Consider the following 23,360-nt stretch of genomic DNA (forward strand, 5'->3'; position numbering starts at 1 on the left):
AATACACAGTGATTTAATACATTCTATGGTTTATTAATGTAACTTAATAATCGAACTAGTTAATGTCTATTGGTTGCTCAAGATATATTTAGTAATCTTAGAAATGTAGGGCATTCAAATAAGAAACACGTCAAGAATCTACAGAACTATTGTTTTGAAGTGATATTATTTGGTCATCAATATTAAGTAGGTCTAAAATATAGTTTTAAACTAATAGACCAATAAACGCGGAGTAGTTTAATATACATTACTAATAGAAATATCTAAATTTGAATACTTGAGGCATTTTAAAACACGCAGCAACTTTTTACACATCGCACTTCCTGAACAACTTGCAAAGTAAAATAGATAAGAAATACTGTGGTTGTGTCTATATGGTTGAAACATTTTTTAAATATTGTCACGTTGGTAGTCTGTGTTTTAAAAATTGTTTATACCGTATCTGTGCAGCCCTTCACAGATAATAAATAAAAAACCGCATACACTCCTTTTGCAACTCGAGTTGCGACGATCATTTTAGAGGTGCGCAATCTTGAAACTCTAGTTGCTGGAATCATGTGAGTGGATAGTTAGGTACTCATGAAATAAATCTATGTAAACGGATTATATCGTGTAATGAATTTAAAATATGTATGTACATCTGGACGTTTCGAACCCTTATTTGTGATTTAAATCATTATATTTACTTACTCGATAAAATCAAAACCCTAATCGGGAAAATAAAACTTTTATTTCGTGGGTAATTACATAAATAATCTTAAAATGTATAATTTAAGGTCATTGGGATACAAATATTAAAAGAGGTTGATGAACTAAGTTCTTTGATGTTTATTTTTGTAACGATTCAATGTCAAAATCAATAACAGGTATAAAAGTACATATTTGCCATTATAAACGTCGAAAATCAACTTTATACTTGAGAAATGGATTCTTCGCCTTGTATCAACCACGCTGTTCCACTATCAGCCTTCTGAAACACGTCTGCAGCCCCCTGTCCCACCCTGACCGCATCCTGCCACGGCATCCCATCGAACATTTCTACGAAGTCCTCTTGATTCTCCTCGATTTCCCAAGTTTTGTAATCAGTGACAAGATTCGTGGACGTAATTCCTGGACAGATGGCAAAGATTCTCACGCCAGTTTTCTTGAAATTATAGTCATGCCCTTTACTCTTCGTAAAACCAAGGACGCCAAATTTAGAAGCTTTATATGTAGGTAAATATGGATCCACCATAAACCCATAAATCGAGGATATGTTGATGATAGTGCCGCCTTTCCCACCACGGTCAGTCCTCATAATTTCCAAGTATTTCAATGACCATTCTATGACCGCTGTTAGGTTTATTTCGATCACCTTCCTCGGGTTCCTTTCGTTTACAATACCAGCACTGTTCACCAAGACGTCTACCGTTTTGTACTTGTCTAAGATTACCTTCGTAACTTTGTCTAAGTCTTTAGTGACGTCGCATAGAATGAACGTAGCCTTATTTCCGTGCTTGGCGTTTAGAGTTGCGGTAGCTTGGTCCGCCTGCTGGGCGTTGAGGTCGAGGAGGATGACGCGGTGGGCGCCGTGCTGAAGGAACGCGTCGGCGATGGCGAGCCCAATGCCGCTCGCACCGCCGGTCACTACCACGGTAGTTCCTTGCAAATCTTTCGACATTGCCACGTCTTTATACAATGAGATGTAAATAAATACTGGTACAAATCGCTGAATCACTATCTTATTACATCGTTATCGCAGGAGCAAAACAAGCCTGTCAGAGAACATATGTAACAGAATGTCTGTTTTGTATAAACGGAATATCCTGCCTACACATTCTAAACCTCTAAGATGTGCTTCATATCTGGCATGAAATTTTCGTTCGAAAAGGTCAATAAAACTTATATGAATAATCGTGTCAACTTGAATAATAAGTCACCAATGTATTTAACTTTTCTATCAACTATAACTCATTTTATTTCGATTTTCGTAACAGATTAACCATAATTTTATCTAAATTTTCTACTGAGTGCTACATTATGAACTCATATAGATTCATTCATTGTCGAAAGGAATGTCACTTCTATTATTGTTTATTTGTCATAATCTTTCAGTAGCTAATACTGTCAAACGATGTATGGTATGGTATGTATAATTATTACATTAACAACTAATAATTGATTTCTTTTTCTTACTTTAATACGCTACTAAAGTCAAACTGGTCAAAGTTATCTTACTTTTTGTTGCGGGTCATAAATTGTGTTAATGAACAATTGTTCAGCGATTGCGTCAATGTCATCCAGGTACCTTATATTTAGTCTATTTAGTCTATTTAGTATGAGTATACCTACCCATATAGATTTATACATCAAACTTAGACTACACAAATTCGGTATGTGAATGTAATATGTACAATAGACTGACAAGTATCTGGTATACAAGACCGCATTTACTTATGTATAGGCATATTAAAACGTCAAAACGTTAAATTGAATTCCACTGTCCTTTGTCACATGCTTAAAACTTTAGAGTTTTAATTGTAGTCTTGTGCCTACGACAACCATCAGAGTTACTCCAACTTAAATAAAATTATAGGTATCTAACAGACGACTGTGTTAGTGCTAAATCCACAACACCACCCAAATTATAAGAAAGCGACCATCGTCCGCGTGTAGAATGCAATTTTTATTTTAAATTAGACTACCTTCGTATAAATGTATAAGAGGTGTTTTGTTTACTAAGTAAGGGACATACCACACTAGTATTTGTAGCGTCATCAACTTTTTATCAGCACCCGTACTATCGGAAATGAAATCCAATAACCGTTTTTGTGATTTAATTTCCACTGATTTCCATGTGGAAATCATAATATACATGTGTATATAGGGTGATTCATGAGACGTGAGCAGGACTAAGCCTACACAATCAGTAAATGTAGTAGAATCGTTCACCACAATATTTAAGTAAAACAATCACGCTTTTTTTCTGTTGTTATACTTTTTGGTAAGGACAAATTTAATTATCTACTATCATGAATACCCTACAACATTTAATTCACAAAGATAAAACATTTTTAACCATAATGACAGCACATAGAGTATGAAGAAAATGAAATGTCACACTTGAGTGAGATACGATTTTTCAAAAGTAACCAGTCTCCGATGACATTGAATTTGGCACTTGTTAAAATGGATAAAACAAAGAGGGTGACCATAAATGTCGTAAATAAATTAAAACTTTTTTTAAACAGTGTAAAATAAATTAAAGTTAATCTCACAAATACTGGTACGCAACAGTTGTTTATTACTTACTGTATGCGTAGGCTTGATCCTGCTCACGTCTCCTGAATCACCCTGTATTGTGTATGCACCTGTTTCATTTGGCTCACTTCAAGCATAGCATAGCATAGCATGGTGCACAAATGTTGCGTCGACGCTGCGTTACGAGTTACGAGTACCTACGTTGCCGCTGCGCGAGCACTAACACTAACAAGACAAACAATACCAACGCTCGAAAGGCGCTAGTGTGAGGGCTCTCTTAGACCAACTGCAACGTCCGCGTGCACTTCCCATACAAGTTGCAGTCCGTCTGTACCGGCCCTTAGATGTCTTCTATTTTCTTAACCTTTTAACCGCCATAGAATACGTCATCGAGCGTGCTCGTGTCGCCGGGGGGTACGAAGTTACACGAAGTTTTGTCTTATTTATCAGACAGCGGCGAAATGAGCCCGATATTGTATGTCTTATATATCAGTCTACGGCGGTTAAAAGGTGAAAAAAATATATTTTATTTATATACGTTGATTTTTGTATTGGTTGTGCCATGATTCATTAAAAGTATTTATTTTTAAGTATGTAGTACATAACTATTTTTTATGCAAATACTATTTATATTATAATATTACTTACTGCATTGACTGCATGGAGGCAGGTGACGGTGTTCTAGCCGGGCCCGCACGTTTACATATGCTTCTTCGGAAACTGATAACGATTCCGTCACGGGTTGGAATTCCGGTCCGGATTGGGGGTCTGATTCATAAACTATTGGCTGATCCTGCAAACACAAAACATTTAATGCATTACAGAATAATCAGTCTTAATCACGTAACTGGCAAGTAATGTAGCTTATTATTAACTAGCGACCCGCCCCGGCTTCGCACGGGTAGTGCAACGAATTTACACTAAACCTTTACAAATTATACACCAAAACCTTCCTCAAGAATCATTCTATTAATAGGTGAAAACCGCATGAAAATCCGTACAGTAGTTGTTGAGTTTATCGCGAACATACCGACAGATCGTCGGCAGGGGACTTTTTTATAATATGTATTGATTTCAATCTTGATACATATTTGAATACCTATAGGTATGTATTCGGAAGCTAATGAAGAAAATATTTAAGAAGGCTTCACATTTTTTTGGATTTTTTTAACTTAGTTCAATAATTTAAATATCTAATAATTATACGACAGCTGATAATCATGAATGAAGTAGGCTCGTAAACAAAAAATCATGTCGAAAATGTCCAAGTGAAATATCCGTTACCAATATTTTTAGGTCAAAAACGGGTTCAAAAATTAAGATAAAAATTGCTTGGAACCACCAAACTCAGACCCCTAACGGCAGGACTCAGATCATTGCAAATTAGCTCTAGTAGACAAATGCATTAAGTAAATACATGTACCTGTATTGATGATAAGTAATTGTAGTATTTAGGTAATATATAAATATATGTGTTGCAAATGTATGTACACCTGAAAAGGTAAAGTCTCAGTGTAACGAATGTGTAATTGTATTTTCGACCTGCAATGTAACCTGATTCTTATATACAATAAAAACTTTGAACTTTGAACTTTGAACTTTGAAAATGAAAGATATAGGTAACAAAGTAAGTATAATAATATTATATTTGTAGGCCACCCGTACTGAAAGCGAGGACCTACAACTATAATAATAGAAGAAGATAAAACTTATATTAGATATACAACACTACTAGTAGGAACATGAGAGACATTTAAACCTACTTATTGTATGTTACATAAGAAAAGAAAAGAGTCGTGGAATGTATTGGGCCCCATACATTCCATGCACGTCTCTTTTCTTTCCTTACAGACTCTATTAGGAACATAATTATTTTTTTAGTTTTGACAAAGTTATTTTAGACATAAAACACCTAAAAAGAACTAATATTACTAATGTTTATTTATAACGAGAAACTGCATAAATTGTACAAATAAGATTAAGTAATAATTACACTCACCTGAGGTAGAGTACTTCCTAGACACAAAACTATGAATAATATTGTAATACGACACCACATTTTACTCCCGTTTTAATATTTTTATTAATAATTGTTTATGTACCACGCGATCATGTGGTCCGGGTTTAAAAGTGTACTAAGTCGTTCTTTGATCTCTCGGTATGGACACTAACGGAGCTTAAAATGTTGCTTTTGAATGGGCCAGAGAGAGGCATCTCTTTTTTATACACTTACTCGTACATACATATATATTATAATCACAATATGTTTATAGGGTTCCATACCTCAAAAGAAAAAAACGGAACCCTTATAGGATCACTCGTGCGTCTGTCTGTCTGTCCGACCATTCCCTCCTATATCTCCGACACTACTGGGTTTAAAATTTTGAAAAATACACAAAATAGTTCTTTATCTATAGATATCAGGAAAACCTATTAGAAATGTGCAGTCAAGCGTGAGTCGAACTTAATTAATTAGTTTTTGATCCGACTCCTACGGGTTTTTTAAAGACATTTCATTTATGTTCCACATAAAAAAAATATATTTTTAAAAATTGGGTAGGTAATGTACGGAACCCTTGCAACGCGAGTCCGACTCGCACTTGACCGGTTTTTTGTAAACAAGTACCGTATCTCGATGTCGAGAGAATAATGGAATAATTTTACTTAAGGGCACGTGAGTTTGATTGCTTTCAAAAAAAAAATCAAATCAAAATACATTTATTTCAGATAACTATGATCCATAAGTACATGATACATTTAAATAAAATTACAAAAACAATAATAATCACACATTTAAAAATTAAAATAAATAAAATAAAATAAAATTAAAACAGTTAAAATTAATAAATTAAGCACATCAACACTAATTCATTTTTTTTTTTAAACATAAAACAAATTCATTTTTTTTTAAACATAAAACAAAGATTAAAATCACAGTAGGTATAATATCTTAAAAACTATTTGTCATATGATACACACCCCTTGAGACTGTCTACCCACTGTTTCTGTATTTGACAGCTACACATTCTATCAGCAATGACTTTTAGAATGCTGTTGTGACTATCTCTCAATCGCCTCTGCATCGACGCGTACTTTTTGCGCATTATGGCGTGAAAACCATCAACGCGCGCGCCTACGAACATACCTGAGGCGCTGCATCTGCGGGGCAGTCCCATCAGCATTCTAAAAGCATTGTTATAGAGGACACGCAGGGCGTCGTATGCTCGCCGCGTGTATCTAGTCCATAGGCTACCCGTGTAGAAGATCTGACAAAAGGCTTTAAAAAGAGTTATTTTAACTTCCTGAGTGCTACGGGCAAACCTACGGGCCAGCATGTTGCTTCTCACAGCCAACGCCCTGCGCTCTCTCTCAATGTCAGGGACATCAGACAAAGTCTCAGTGATGATGTGCCCTAGATATTTAAACTGCTTAACTATGCTCAGCTCAGAACCATTCAGTACAACCGGAGGAATATTGGAAGGCTGAAAATTTCTTTCCGTTTTAAAAACCATTACCTCACTCTTCTTACAGTTGTACTGTAAGCCATGCGCTTGAGCATAGTTTTCACACGTACGGACTAGCTCACGCAACGCTCCGACCGAAGGGCTCAGCAGCACCATATCATCAGCATAACTAAGATTATTAACACAGGTACCGTTAATGTGGCATCCGGCATGCATGCTGCTGAGCTCAACGATCAGATCGTTCACGTACAAGTTAAATAATTTAGGTGACGTTAGTCCGCCTTGTCTTACACCACATTGTAACTTGTACTCGCTAGATAGCACGTCCGACCATTTAACCTGGTTTACTTGGTTTCCATACCAATACTGGAACAACCTAACGCACTCCTCGGGCACACCCGCCTCCACCAGCTTCTTCCATAGCAACTCGTATACAACACGATCAAAAGCTTTGGAAAGGTCTAAAAAGCAAGCGTATACGGGTGTTTTGCGCTCGGTGTATTGCGCAACCGTGTGTTTTAGACATAATATTGCGCTTTCCGTTGATTCACCAGCTCTGAATCCAAACTGTGCATCATGAAGTTTGAGGTGCATCTCGAGGCGTGCGTCCAGTAAACTGTCCAGTACCTTTGCCAGAACTGTAGCTAAAGAAATCGGCCTATAATTTGAAACATCTGATACGTCTCCTGTTCTGTCCTTAATAATAGGTACAACTAAGGTTCGCATAAAAGGCTCAGGTAAGTAGGAGTGTCCCATACACAGGTTATAGAACATGGAAAGCACACGTGGTAAGTGTATACCAGCAAACTTCAGGTGTTCGATGCTAAGTCCGTCATGACCGGGCGATTTGCCTTTATGCATCTTACGTATGACTTTATCTACTTCAGAAGCCGTATACCTCGTATAACACCCCGCCCTGCCGGACCCAGCACCGACACCAGAGTTCCGCATAGTTAATGTGACATTGGAAGGAACAAGCAGTGGGTCAACTGTAAAATGTTTTTTAAAGGATTCCGCTATCATTTTTCGATCCGTAATTCCATTAACGTTAATAGGGAGGCCAGGTTTACTATTCAAACTATTGGTTTTCTTCCAAAAATCCCTAAATCTTTTTGAGGAATGTGCTCTAGCCAATTTGTCCATTTTAATTTGGTCTTCATTAATCTGGCACCATTTTAACCTCGATTTGAAAACTTTTCTGCTTTCGTACATTTCCTGATAAAGTGGACCGGAAGAAGGTCTACCTACGTCAGACCAATATTGAAATTTAACCCTGGCCTCTCTGTGCGCCTCCGCGACGTGCTTGCTCCAACCAAGTACATAGCCGCCCTTCCGTCGTACAACGCGCTTTCCAGTACTTATAGATGCCTCAGTCAATATTCCTATGATTTTATTATACATAGCATCCAAATGTTGCCTATGCTCTTTATTTGTACACATATAGTCACAACATGCACGTAACTCGTGAGGAAAATCAAATTCACTAAACCTTTCATGACACAACCTTGAGTATGCCCTGACCTGCTCTGGCTTACGGTTGCCCCAAACTACGTTTTGACTCACCAAGTTTTTATAAATAGGGCTCGTAGACGTATGTGTCAGCTGATTCAGGTCACACTCAAGTACAAGAGGATAATGGTCGGACCAAAACACGTCATATATAACTCTTACATCTCGAACAGTGTCATAAGCAGCCTTTGTCGTCAGACAGTGGTCTAGCCACCTCTTACACCCGTGGGCTTCGCTTATAAAAGTGAAATTATCAGAACTGAGGCCTAGTTTGTCAATATCGGTACAATGCCAATCAAGATCGTCACAGAACTTTAACATTTCCTTATAAAACAATTGATTCGGGTGTGCATTAAAATCCCCCAACATAAAAGCTGCTTGGACATCACTATTATCGTTTATTATTGCATTTAGTTCACTAAGACATACCGTAAAGTCATCGAGATTATCCAAACAATCCGTGGGCATGTAAACACTAAACAGTAGAATCGCACTGTCACTATCACGCACCTTTACCTTAATACCTACGATACGCGCACTGTTACATTGAACAACGGTAACCGAGTGGAAAGCGCTTTTCCGCCACAATAAAGCTACTCCTCCGTGTGGCCTACCAACCAGCGGACCCTCCGATAAGTCCACGGCCGACTTCGCCGTGTAACCGAACTCATTGCTAACTGTCTCTAGGATAGGATTTTCAAAAGAAAGTAGCCACGTCTCTTGTAGGGCCAAAAGATCAGCCTTTCCACAAACTTGTCGCACCCCGTCGATCGAACGTTTCAATGACTTGCAGTTGTAGGTAATAAGTTTAGTTAGCATTTTGCAATTTACGTTATCTAAATTATCTATTTATTTCTTTCTTTCTTTCTCGAGCTCTGCAAACTTCACGTAGCGCCTAAAAGAAATTCCATCGGGCCAGAAACTACCATCTAAGTATATATCTAACTTCTGCTTTGCTACTAATACTTTGTAGGTATTGTAGTCCCGTTCCTTTGCACTGTTTATCTTCCACAAAGTAACCCTTTCCATCGTTTTTTCAAATATATAATCACGTATGTCAGCCTCCGAGGCGTCTTTGTGCACATAAGATATATACAACGGCACTTTAGACTCTGCCGCTTTAAACTTAGTGTTGGTTGGCGGCGCGGCCTTGCCTTTACTAGTCATAAACATATTTCTAAGGCGATAACGCTGAGTTTTAACAAATTCCTCACTCGGACGAGATAATTTCTTCGCGGGGTTTATTTTTCTAGCTATATCCGCAAATGTAGCATTAGTTGTGCTAGTCCCCGGCTGTATGTTATTGTCATACAAATCTGGTGGAGCCACACTAAGTATCTTGTCATTATTATCAGATTGCAGCGGTCCCAGCTGAGTATGCATAGACAGCTGCTCAATCGCCGAGTCACTAGTTAACGTCAGATACGAGTTCGACGTTCCGTTATCAGGCGCAGGTGCAGGTGAGATAGTTGCATGTGGTGACCCGTGTATCTGAGCAGGTTCGCTATCTGCGCTCGCCCGCCGGTCGTTACCCTCATCTTGTTCGACCAGTGACGTCACGCTGCAATTGTACGACAACCCGTATGGACCGCTGTCTAAACAAGCACCGCGCACTCTGTTTACATTCAGATTGCCATTGAAAAAAGAATTATGTTTATTTTGAAGTAATTCCACCTCTTCCTTAGTGGCATAGTTGTCCTTAATGGAATTTACTTCAGCTCGTAGTAACGACAAATCTTTTAGAAGTCTAGTTACGTCTATAAAATCCCAGGTCACTGGAGGAAGTCGATGAAGGTCCTTGGCTACAAATATCGGCAGTTCCTCTGGGTTAACGTCTCTAAATAGTCTTAGCATGTCTTCCAGGTCTCTGGTATCCTTGCCATCGCCTCTCCTCGATATGTACCGCTTTCCGGACTTCACAGATTCAAACAGTAACGACTTTGCCTTGTCTATTTCTTCCGTCCTAAAGTTTGTTTTACATATTCGCATGATGCTCTCATTGTCCATCACTCCAATTTTGTTCTGCATGAAAGCTAGAACTTCACATATCACAATATTACACATTGCACATTTCACTGTTGCCGGCGACATCATGAAATCGAACTCGGCGCGAGCCAATCACGCGCACACCGTAAGACGTTCGTGCGACGACTGAACTTTAACAATTAGCTCAATCATTATAATTCTAGGAACATTTAGTCATCTAAAACTGTGTGATGAAACTGGCCTTGAATCATCTGTTAGTTACCTTCGAGTTGGATAAAACAAAAGTTGATCGGAAACATCTTTTTTCTCAAGTTTCTGTTACAAACAAACATTCATTTGTAAATTTCTGACGGTCCTAGTCATGGCGTAGCCATATTAATCGAGATTGAGACTGTGTTCCTTACTTCTTAATCCTGTGCTAAACAGGTGAAGCCTCTCGTTGTTCTTGACCATATCCGTTTCCGTCGTCAGTTCACCTTGATATAAGGTATTATACTCGTAACAATTCATATGTGTATGTACCTATCTTACATATGTTTCCCAATTGCATATACCAAAAAAGCGGCCAAGTGCGAGTCGGACTCGCCCATGAAGGGTTCCGTATTTAGGCGATTTATGACGTATAAAAAAAAACTACTTACTAGATCTCGTTCAAACCAATTTTCGGTGGAAGTTTACATGGTAATGTACATCATATATTTTTTTTAGTTTTATCATTGTCTTATTTTAGAAGTTACAGGGGGGGGGACACACATTTTACAACTTTGGAAGTGTCTCTCGCGCAAACTATTCAGTTTAGAAAAAAATGATATTAGAAACCTCAATATCATTTTTGAAGACCTATCCATAGATACCCCACACGTATGGGTTTGATGAAAAAAAAATTTTTGAGTTTCAGTTCGAAGTATGGGGAACCCCAAAAATTTATTGTTTTTTTTCTATTTTTGTGTGAAAATCTTAATGCGGTTCACAGAGTACATCTACTTACCAAGTTTCAACAGTATAGTTCTTATAGTTTCGGAGAAAAGTGGCTGTGACATACGGACGGACATACAGACGGACAGACAGACAGACATGACGAATCTATAAGGGTTCCGTTTTTTGCCATTTGGCTACGGAACCCTAAAAAGTGATTGTAACATGGTTTGCATCTAGAAACGAGCAAGTTAATACAAAGCTACCAGTGGCGGTCGTCCGTAGACCGACTTCTCTATAATTTTCAGACAAGCAGTTTCCTTGACCTCATGGTGAAAAGTATTTCCCAAATTAGTACCGGTGTGCTTACCAATATGTCTAATAGTTGACACATGTTAATATCTACAAGCTGATAAAACCCACTGCCCAACTTTTTAAAAGTAATAACCGATGATAAACTATAATTTTGCTAATTCACGAGTGAGCGTCATTTTAGGTCCCCGGGAGGCTGTACGACATGTTTATTTGGCAATGACCTCGCGGATCAATGAACTCTCATCGCCGCTCGATCTGCAATCGATACACTAGCTAGCCAATACCAACCTTATTAAACACTTTCGTAAAAGCTAATATTCGAAAACAAAAACATACTTTAGGAAATGTTAATTTTTGGATTTACGATTTCGGTAAAGGTTTCGGAAAAATGTTAATGAGTTCAATGTATGGTGTTCGTGTGACTAATCACATTGCAATGCAGGTCTGTTATTCCTTAACGAAAAAGTCTTTATACTTTTCAAACAAAAAAATGCTTAAGAGGAAAGTGGACGACCGTTTCTCAATAAAAATGTAATCCCCGTTTTTTTCTGTATATTAATCAAAGCTACTCGTATGTTGCTCAGTAGGCAACCAGTTTTTTTTACAAATTGAAATATTTTGTAAGTATCGCCTCTTAGTGAATTTCGAAGTTATAGATAATAGTAAAACTTCATTGGGTACCTACTTCGTATTCTTTTACTTATAAACGTTTGAATAATGAATTAAAATATTTTCTTTACTAAAATATACCAAGACTTAATACAAATAATTTATTTTACCTTATACCTACCAATATTTTTGTCGTTGAGGCTGGCTGGAGGACGCACTTTTCAGATTTATGTTTTCATGAGAACTTAATTCAATAGGGATACTGATTGTAGTTACAATTAATTATTTCATAATTTACGAGAAATCTAGAAAAAAAATAGACAGCAATCATTAGGACACCGAATTTTCATTTTTATTTTTAAATTCAAAAGTGTCCGTTAAATATATACCTATATATATATATTTTTTTTTTTTCGAAAATACTTAGACGACTTAAAAACGTTATTTATTTCTATGCGTGGCCCCACACCGTTGCCACTGCGGCACCGACGTGTCAAAGTTTGGCACTCACGGCCTCTCTTGCACCAGAGCGCCGGCCGCATGGCACGCCACGCCAGTCTTAATAACATACTGCGCCGGGCCTTCGTCTCTGCCGGAGCGCCGTCGGTTTTAGAACCGACGGGGCTAGCGCGTGACGACGGGAAGAGACCAGATGGCATGACGCTGGTTCCCTGGAGGCTGGGTCGACCACTCGTCTGGGACGCCACGTGCGTGGATACCCTCGCGCCGTCCCATCTTCCAGGGACCTCTTCTAGGGCTGGCGCTGCTGCCGATGCGGCAGAGCATCTCAAGCGGCGCAAATATGCAGCCATAGACAGCGGCTGCATGTTTAAGCCGTTTGCGGTGGAGACGCTTGGGCCGTGGGGTCAAGGCGCGCATAGCATTTATAGGGAGTTGGCCAAGCGCCTTATCGACGCAACGGGTGACCGGAAGGCTGGAGCATACCTCGCCCAACGCATTGGCGTTGCCGTTCAGCGCGGCAACGCCGCCAGCCTTCTGGGCACCCTACCGGACGGCACAGACTTGGGGCCAATTTTTTATTTGTAGGTTTTTACTTTTTAGGTAGTTTTAGTTTAGTATGTTTAGTTATTAGTTTATTTTATTTTTGTTAGTTGTAATTAATTACTTTTATTTGTAGCATAATTATTTCTATATTAAACTTTCGTGAGACATATTTTATACTGTTTAGACGACAACGGTTTCACTAACTTCAATTTGAGTTGAAGGGCCCGTAAATAAACATGTTGAGTTGAAGGGCCCGTAAATAAACATGTTGAGTTGAAGGGCCCGTAAATAAACATGTCGCCAATAGCGACTAAAAATTCAAGTGCGTGAAACCGTTGTTCTCTAAACAGTTTAACGTTATTTATTTGCTCAATGATTTGCACTAGCTTGTAGCGTACCGCTTGCTACGAAACGTTTCACAATAGAACAGATTCTATTCAGTTCCTAAAGGAATGGTTAACATAGGTAATAAAACAAGATTGTTATAATGTCTAGTTTTACTTTTAAAATAAATTATTCTTATTGTCATGACAAGTAAATTAACTTACGAGTAGTCTTTTTCAAACTTATCGTTTATAATTAAATAATCATGGCAATATACCACCTTGTGATACCATTACATATACAATAAAAAAAATCATTACCTTTAGTACCTATCGTTAATGAATGAATGAATGTTTCTTTATTCAGGCAATAGACACGTTACATAATTTAGATTAGATTAGAAAAATACAATAAATTTAAAAATAAAAATAATGTAAAAATAAAGTTAATGAAATAGTTGACATAACTAACTACCTATAGCTAATATAGAGTTCGTCTAAGTCTACAGCAATATTATACTAGTTTGGTAACACTAGCCTAAACATAACCCTACGTCAAAACAGTGATGCAGTAGGCGTAGCATATTTAGCGCGACAGTATCTCGCCGCGAGATAGACTACCGGTCTTTTTCTTAGAGTATTAATTAAAGAGGGACTGGTAGTCTATCTCGAAGTGAGATACTGTCGTGCCAATCACGTGCTAGCCCGCCAGCTGCAGTTATAGTTTGTCGATTTGGAACTGGACCCGAACGGCTTATCCTTTGTCTATTGTTAAGTGAAACCGCAAGTGCTTCTACCTGCCTAAAAAAATAGTTGGGCCGTTTTTACCGGTTATTGAATTACCACTCTATGAATATTGCAATAAAGTTCAAAATGAACTAATGGAAAAATATTTTTCTAGGCTGTGTGTGGTCCATTTGACTCACGTACTACGGTTACTGAGTGCCGGCGAGTCGAACGCTACAAAACTAGTCTAAAATGTGTCATCGAGATGCGTAACAAAGGCGCGTTATCGGAGAGCACCCCTACACTGTTTTTTTAGGGTTCCGTAGCCAAATGGCAAAAAACGGAACCCTTATAGATTCGTCATGTCTGTCTGTCTGTCCGTCTGTCTGTCCGTCCGTATGTCACAGCCACTTTTCCCCGAAACTATAAGAACTATACTGTTGAAACTTGGTAAGTAGATGTATTCTGTGAACCGCATTAAGATTTTCACACAAAAATAGAAAAAAAACAATAAATTTTTGGGGTTCCCCATACTTCGAACTGAAACTCAAAAAATTTTTTTTTCATCAAACCCATACGTGTGGGGTATCTATGGATAGGTCTTCAAAAATGATATTGAGGTTTCTAATATCATTTTTTTCTAAACTGAATAGTTTGCGCGAGAGACATTTCCAAAGTGGTAAAATGTGTGTCCCCCCCCCCCCCTGTAACTTCTAAAATAAGAGAATGATAAAACTAAAAAAAATATATGATGTACATTACCATGTAAACTTCCACCGAAAATTGGTTTGAACGAGATCTAGTAAGTAGTATTTTTTTTTATACGTCATAAATCGCCTAAATACGGAACCCTTCATGGGCGAGTCCGACTCGCACTTGGCCGCTTTTTTAGCGTTGGACTAGCCCGCGCTCAGGTGCCAATTAGAATAATAAAATTAAGACCCTTTTTTGCAGGTATAAGTAGCACGTGCGGTTTTACTTAATAATAGACAAAGGAATAGCCGTCAGGGCCTATTACAAATCGACAATCTATACCAAAATGTCACCTTTACTGAGACGAACGGGCCAATTCGAGTTTTAGTTACTGATATGTAAGTGTCAAAAGTGACATTTCTTCAAATAAAACTCGAATTGGCCGAAATCTACTACACAAGTACCGAGGTATTTAGGTACTCAATGTCCAAATAATCCGGTGCACTTAAGGCAATTAGGAAAAACAGTAGAAATAAGTACTGTAATAGTTACGTTCAGTACGTAACTGTTACAGTACTTAAATCAATGCAGGTAAGTTTAATTTAAATCGGTTCGGTTAACATGGAACTGGCATCAAATTAAATATCAATATAATTATCCTGTATTAATAATCCTGTATTGCATCAACCAATAATAATTTCAGACGCTTTTGATGAATAATCACCATTCATGTTATCTTTCAAATAATAAAAAGTCGCGTAACGGCCCCAGGCCTTATTTCTAGAACAAATTTTTATATGGCATGTTTTCTATTGTTCCAAAAACGGGCCCCTGGTTTTCTTTGCGCGGATGACCTAGAGCTCACACACTCATGAATCGGGCACGAATAAAATACTCCGAATGAATTTTATTCCACTCTCACGGTATACCTACCGTACTACCGTACCGTACTATTATTTTTCAAAAATATACGGCGAATGATGCTACCAGTCAGGTAATAAATTAGTTCGATGTTTTTTTTTAGTGGCTCTCGTGTTAGGTTTTGGATTTATGACTAATCGGAGCAGTAGCACGCGTCCTTCGTGTTTTCGCGAATCCATCCAAGATAGTTGGTGACACGCGTGTACACGCCCGGGTAACCCGCGCGCGCGCAACCGTTGCCCCATGACACCACACCTGGAATTCAATCAGATTCTGTGTTGCAAGATTTTTTTCTAAGGCAATATTTTCAAACATAGGTTTATTTAATGCAATATAGAATTTGTTACTATAAGCTCCAAGGGCGCAATTTTCTGAGTGACAAGAAAATACCCTGGTTTTATTAGTAGAGAAAGATAAAAGAGAAATGTTACTAGGGAATGTAAACCGTAACCGGTACAACCGGTATTTCTAATACTAAATAGGTATTTACCGGTTGCAAACCTTAAATGTAACGAAACAGCTGTCCTCAGTGTACCCCATTAAAAAAATCACCCTGAAGTCGACGTCAAAGTTCCGTAGGGACTAGTTACATCCTCTGTCTCCAACGTCATATTGCGCGTAACTATAATCGCGCGCACTCTTATCTCTGACCAATGACGTGCATTCTGAGTTTTCCAGTACTAACTCTTTAAGTTGAATGAGGATAGGTAGGTAACTAAATATTTGTCAAAAGGAGACTGAAATATAAATATTTACCAATCAACTCGTAGCGTTTCTCTTGCAACGCGGTCGTCTTCTCCGTGATAAGTGGTCCACCGCTGTCACCCTGAAAAATGGGCGAAAGTGCTTTTAATACCTAAAACTTTCTTTTTAATTACATCCAAACAGCGAGTATAATGTAGGTATTTTAAAACTGGATTTACGTGTTTTGATATATATTTTTATCGGCCTTTTGATATAAGCTTAAATGTTTCCTAATTTATGGGTTGAGGAAAAACGAAAATAACCTACCACAATATTTATTACCTATGTTTTAATTAAGGTGCATTGGGACACTTCTTAATTCTGAGAATATAAAAAAAATATGTAGGTAAAGTGTATAGATACTTAATACCTACTTACCATTACCACTAATAAATAAGATACCTACTCGTAAGCACTTCTTGTACTGGCTTTATGTTGTTAAAATGTCATTTGATGCGTAATTTTTTGATCGAATCAAGTTTACAAATTGGGATGGCGAAAATAATTATTACAAAAGTTTAAATATTAAGTTTGAATGAGTGGAAGAAGGTTAACAAAGAGAGTGTGTAAGGGAGAAGTAGAAGAGGGAGTTGAAAGGGGCAGACCTCGGCGGACTTTCTCTGATCAGATCGGCGAAATCCTGAAGAAAGGCCAGGTCAAAAGCACCCTAAACCGGCGAGCGTGTATGAGGAATGTTATGAAAGTAACGGAAGCGAAAGAGGTATGTCAGGATAGTAGCAAATGGAAATCCGTGGTCTCTACCTACCTCTCCGAGAAATAGGCGTGAATATATGTATGTATATGAATATTAACCTGGCAAGAATCCTTCTGTCCAGTAGCCGGGTACCCGGCACACAGCATGTTATCGGTGATCATAGACGCGGTGTACTTGGTCTTGCGGCAGTCCTGGTTGCTTATCACGGGTAACTCCACCTCCTGCAGGGTACACGACACCTTGCCTTCCTCCGTCAGGGTACCCCAGCCGGTGGCGACGGCTTTCACTCCGACGTAGAGCTCCTCTGTTCACAAAAATACATATTTAGATGATATACTTGACAGTACTTGATCGAACAGTGGATTAAGCCACAAATGACGCAGATGATTTGAACTAGGAGATGCGACATGCTCCTGGTATTTAGTTGCGTAGTTTTAGTTTTAAGCCAATTTTTAATTCCAGAAAAAATCTAACCTACGAGTAAAATCTAAAAATCAGCTGAGATCTGACACGGCATATTTGCAAAGTCTTTGTCATTATAACAATAAAGTCCCTTGGGCCTTGTCGACATCTTATGAGGTCTAACTAATCTCATTAATATCATAAGCTATGAGTGTAGGTACTTATAACCCTACAAGGTAAAAAAGTCTCAAAATGTGTCTCAGCCCTTAGCGTCTTGGTACCTAGTAAGTTTAGTGATTTTGAGTATAAGTATTTTTCCGAGTTTAAAAAAAGATTCAGACATTTCTAAGCGGTTTGTACCTACAAGTGAATTCGAAAAAGTCACATTAACAGCCAGAGTAAATTTGTCTATTAAATTGGCACTTACTATCGTTAGTAGGCAAGCAGATAGGCTTGATGGCTTCCGACAGAGGAACACGCTCGTTGAGCCGCAGCAGGGCGATGTCGTTGTCGAAGTTGGTGAGGCTGAACTTGTTCACGATGGCGCGCAGCACGAAGCGAGTCTCAGGCCGCGTCGTAGCGTTGCAGCGGTCGTGCTCACCAAATGTCACCTTTATCATGAACCACATGAAGCTGAAATTAGAATGCACGGTATTAGTTCCTTTAAAAAAGTTAAATAGCAAGGGGTTCGTTTTCTAGGTTTTCGGGCCTACACATTCCATGATTCAACAGTATCAAATGTTGTCTTGGTTAATGGTTATTGGATTAATGCCCATCTAATTAAAAGACAGGTCCGGTACTCAATTGGCACTACGAGTTAATTTCGCAAAGATAACGTACTAACTATAATCCTATACAAAGGGTAAAACGTCCCTTTGAAATCCATTTAATTTTTGTGTAATTCAAAGGGAAACAGACGTGCTAGGTACTCTAAATTTACTAAATTTTGACCAGGAGCTAAATAGGAGGTAGGTTTCGTCCATTCAGCGAAAGTAAACAGCATTTCGGACATGAATACTATAATGTCTCATTATTTACCTACGCTTTCACTTACTGTACGAGCACGTATCTGTCGTCGTTATTTACACGTCTTTACGATGAACTTGGACACCGCTGATTTTTTAACGCTAGTGTAATATCTATAATATACGATAAATAATAGTCCAAACTACCAATATATCTTATTACTTAGATGAAAAAATCTGAATTATATACGTTGGTAGGTACTATATTATGTAATGTTTAGAACAGAATTTATCGCTGTCGGCTGACAATAATGAATTATTTATTATGTTACATTTACATCCGACACCGAAACGTGAAAAAGGTGCGTTTTGTTTGAAAATAACGTTAGGCACTAAACACTAGGTACTTGTAGTCTTCTATATCCAGTTTGTTTTGCAGACCCATTTGGTCTGCTATTAGAAAAGAGAAGGCCAAAGTCCTAGAGTTTGCGTATGTTTATGTTTTGCCCCCAAGTTTTTCATAATTATAATTATTTGTGTTCTGGTTTATTGTAAAATCTTACTTGAAGAGACAATAATTACGTATAAGGCAGAATATATTATTGCCAAACTTAGTGTCAACAATACATATCGACCACATTTCGGGTATGTTGAACCTTTGCCGCTGGCGCCTCCAGGCCGGTTTAAGGTGAATGTCCTGAGCTATAGGTACTGAGAGGAATTCACAAATTTGGATCCAACCAATTTATTGTGGACTCGTTTCGCCCTCGGGTTATCGGACTTTGGATATAGGATTATAATTTATGTCAGTAATATGATACAAGCCTTTAAAACATTACAATCCATTTTTGTCACTTCTGTTAAAAGCCATGGACCAGCCAAGCCATACAATTAACCGTTTAGGTGCCTACTTCTTTCTAAAAACAACTTATAATTATAAGTAATATTTTTTTTGCGACCGTCTACGTGAGTTTAATGCAATTTGCATACTAATTAATATAAGGGGAAAATCCCTCCGATTTATTCCTTAATAAAAAAGATACGAGCCAGTCGTTAATGTCTCGTTAACCCAAATAAAGTTCTAAGTAATGTGAATATTCCGTAATTGAGTTATATTCGAATTTTATTTTAATGATGATTCGCATTGTACTAATTGGATAGGTGAATACTTTTGTTACATAAACAATCAAATATATCACATATGTTATAAAAACACACGTATTTAATTACCAAAATCATTAAGAATTACTTCATAGAAGCAAAATTTTCCGTAATGCCTTAGAAACTGTTCCTATTTGTTTCTAATTCAAGATTGTAATAGGTATTGATATGAACTTAGATAGTTGTATTTCAGCAAATCGTTTTCAAACTTTAAAAATTAAGAAAAAAGTGTTTGCCTGAAGTGAAACTTGTCCAAACATTTCGACTAATTCGACTCAATATTGGTACTTAGATAATTACACGCTATTCCTGAGCGTTTGGAATAGGAGTTGTAACACAAGTTGCATTGTCACTTGCAGAGTTACATAAGATGTGTAAAATGCCTTGTTGAAGCTATGTCAATAAGTAGCTAGCAGATGGTGGCAATATCTCGTAACTGAGCGGCAATTCAAACCGGGGAGGTAAACACGACTTTAAACACTAACTGCCTCTTAGAGAAGATGCATTTTAACTCTTAGCAACACGTCCAGTGTAATTGAATATTAACCGTGCATTTTTACCGTGAATGATCTGAGTAATTATACCTAAATGAGGAATGATTTTATTTTATGCGAAGGCGAAACGAAGATCGAACTTATTGGCAAGCTTTTTATGTAATGCTTGTTACTGAATAAAACAATCTCCAGGCTGTTTTGTGCTTAATGATACCGAACAAAATACAATTGCAGTTACCGGTTACACTAATAGTTGAGAGATAAGTATATCTTTTTGGAATACTTGTAAAGAACCCTGAACCCCTATTTAAAACGGCGACGGGAATACGGTGAATTGAGTTTTTATTGAATGTCTGAATACAACTTTTACGTTTATCTATCTTAGCATGTAGACGCTGTACTTCCTACGGATTGTAGACCATGACATCCCAGCTTACCCTTTACGATTACAGAAAGAAACACCTTACCCCTTAACGCAATGAGCAGCGGTGAGCACGTAACGGTCATTGATGAGCATGCCCCCGCAGTAGAACCTCTTGATGTACGTGAGCTTGGCCATCCAGGGAAACTCGCCAGCTTCCCTGCCGCCCACGATGCGGCCTGCCTCATTCCGTTCTCCACATTCTGAAGTAAGAACAGTAAAACTGAACAACATAATGTTTGAAACATATTATCAAATAGGTCTACATATTGAGCGTATGAAAGACATCATCAACACCTTCAGCTGAATATAAACTTACTTTAAAAGTAAGCACGAGGAATAAGTATATCGCTAATGCCAGGATCGCATGTACCGAGTAGAGTGGCGAGACAGTAAAACGAAGTATGAAATTGTTACTCGGCCGAGTAAAAATTTCATACTTCGTTTTACTATCTCACCACTCTACTCGGTACGTGCGATCCTGGCATAAGGGTTATCTCTTCACTCGTCTGAACCCTTCCTACACCTTTGTTCGACTATTTTTAGGTTTTTACGCATAAAGTATGAGCACCATCATCAAAGGCAATCCCACTAATAGAAATATCCAAATTGCGGATAGAAGAGTTATACTGTGTTATTACGATGAAGACTTACTTCAAGTACATACTTAGCTCTGGTTGATCTTTATGGGTAATGGACGGCTATTCCACATACCTTCAAAATTCTTCGTTAACACCCCTCAACCAGACTTGAAACATAATAAGGAGACTTACTTACTGTAGGTTCAGATGACTTTTTGCTGGTTCAGTTTCAACGTGAACAAGGTAAGAGTTTCACACCACACTTTTATATATAGGTAACTAAAATAGGAAACTTACTGCAAGTGCAGATGGCTCTAGGCTGGTTGACCTCCATGAGGGGTGGACGGTTGCCCCACACTCCGCCAAAGAAGTTTTTCGTGAACACTCCTCGACCATCGCGCGACACTTCATTCTGTGTTCAATTGTTGATTAAAGTTAATGATTATTATTGGCTCTATTTATCAACTATCCAAAGCAAACTCGATCATATAATTATTATGATATTTTCACTCACTCGCTCGGAAAAGCTCTATTTGTTCTTGAAAAACAGATAGTAAATAAAGTGGCAAAGTAATTTAATGTACATGTAATTTTTTTTAAGTTTCCTTACGCTGGCTGGACTTCCAAGTGAATGATTTAGATTGGTACATATTCAAACATTAATTTGGACTCGATTTGTACTTAATATTTTATAACTGAGTTGTGCTCCCATTGGTGTGATGTTTTTTTTTTATAAACTAGGTACTTAATATTATACTTATACCTAATCATTCTGGGTTCTTTTTGCTCGCCTAAACGATGTGTTTGCTCAATGTTATATTTTTTGTGAATACCTACTTAAAAATACCTACACTGCGTTAAATTGTTGTTTTTGGATGAACGAAAATTCAAACAATTTTAAGGCAAACAAAAAGAACCCAGAAACGGACAAAAGCATCCATAAATTTACATAAATTCAAAACATCCTCACCTCAGAATAAGTGAAAGCGGCAGCACACACTAAAAGGAAAATATACTTCCACATGTTGGCACTTGAAACAAAAGAATCGAAAGAAAAAGAAAAATCAAGTTTGAAATAAAATATTCGCGCTCTGCGGGCGCCTCTGTTCTTGAACTTGGTGCTGTCGCCCGTCGACGGACACTGAGCGGCGCATCCAACGCGATTTGGGTACGGCAGTGTAAACAGCCCCACTAATTTTTGTCTTTGCGAGATAAATAAACAATCAGTATCATGTTATTTATTATGAAGCCAATCCAATGATTGGATGATATTTAACCTATTAATTTTGGACTTCATATTACCTACAATGTACCTACAACATCTTTAGTTACCTACCTACTCATGGAAAACTTTTTTTTTTATGAATTACAAACTGCACTTACGACTCTTATGAGTACGTAGCATTTTTATAAAATACATACAAAGTCGAATGTGAAATACGGTTAAACTGTATTAATTTAGTGGAACTAATGTTATACCTTTAAACCAGCAATTCTTGTATGTACCTATATTTATATATTTCGGGGATTTCGGAAACGGCTCTAATGATTTCGATGAAATGCTATACTTATGCGGGTTTTCGGGGGCGAAAAATCGATCTAGCTATATCCAGATCTTATCTCTGGGAAAACGCGCATTTTAGAGTTTTTATATTAATATGTTTTCCGAACAAAGCTGCTCGGTCTCCCAGATATTAATATTTACGGACGTTACGGTCAACCATCCCTTAATTTCTAACTATGTATAAAGACCTACATAGAGGTGGCTTTCTAACAGGGTCGTTATGGTTTTACGCACTATTTTTGACTAGGCTAACAAGCGTACGTTACAAATGTTTCAATAGGTACATCAACAGTAGACAAGACAAAGTGTGCGTCCTTTGGGCGACCGGTTACGATGGAAAGTGCCACTTTCCAACGTGCCGCGCGTAATCTATGCAATTTCTGCATTTTTGTCACTCACATGACCGAGAGTTGAGAGAATAGTAATTAGACTATTGGTGAGTTACATTAATGATGCCATCTCGCTACAATTGTTCGTTAACCAAATAAAACAGAAAAGGGACAGCAGGGGACGATTTTAGCATCATACAACAGTCCCATGCAGCGTTTCGTATGCCCCAATTTCCTTGCTGAAAAAAATATTAAAAGATAACGTGATAGGTATATTT

General features: G+C 37.9%; 2 protein-coding genes across 2 annotated transcripts; both read right to left on the reverse strand.

Annotated features, from left to right (window-relative positions):
• Window positions 1–895: 895 nt before the first annotated feature.
• On the reverse strand, window positions 896–1,703 carry LOC134662041 (15-hydroxyprostaglandin dehydrogenase [NAD(+)]-like). The gene has a single exon (XM_063518307.1). It carries the CDS (start codon window positions 1,658–1,660, stop codon window positions 911–913), a length of 750 nt encoding a protein of 249 aa, XP_063374377.1. The 5' UTR covers window positions 1,661–1,703; the 3' UTR covers window positions 896–910.
• Window positions 1,704–15,825: 14,122 nt separating this feature from the next.
• LOC134662034 (trypsin-1-like) lies at window positions 15,826–22,401 on the reverse strand. The gene is made up of 7 exons (XM_063518295.1): window positions 22,160–22,401; window positions 21,487–21,601; window positions 20,655–20,811; window positions 17,995–18,200; window positions 17,264–17,469; window positions 16,463–16,532; window positions 15,826–15,961 (listed from the first exon to the last, which is right to left on the reverse strand). Exons 1-7 carry the CDS (start codon window positions 22,211–22,213, stop codon window positions 15,840–15,842), a joined length of 930 nt encoding a protein of 309 aa, XP_063374365.1. The 5' UTR covers window positions 22,214–22,401; the 3' UTR covers window positions 15,826–15,839.
• Window positions 22,402–23,360: the final 959 nt, after the last annotated feature.

The sequence above is a fragment of the Cydia amplana genome, chromosome 2 (genome assembly GCF_948474715.1).
Source record: "Cydia amplana chromosome 2, ilCydAmpl1.1, whole genome shotgun sequence".
Classification (NCBI taxonomy): domain Eukaryota; kingdom Metazoa; phylum Arthropoda; class Insecta; order Lepidoptera; family Tortricidae; genus Cydia; species Cydia amplana.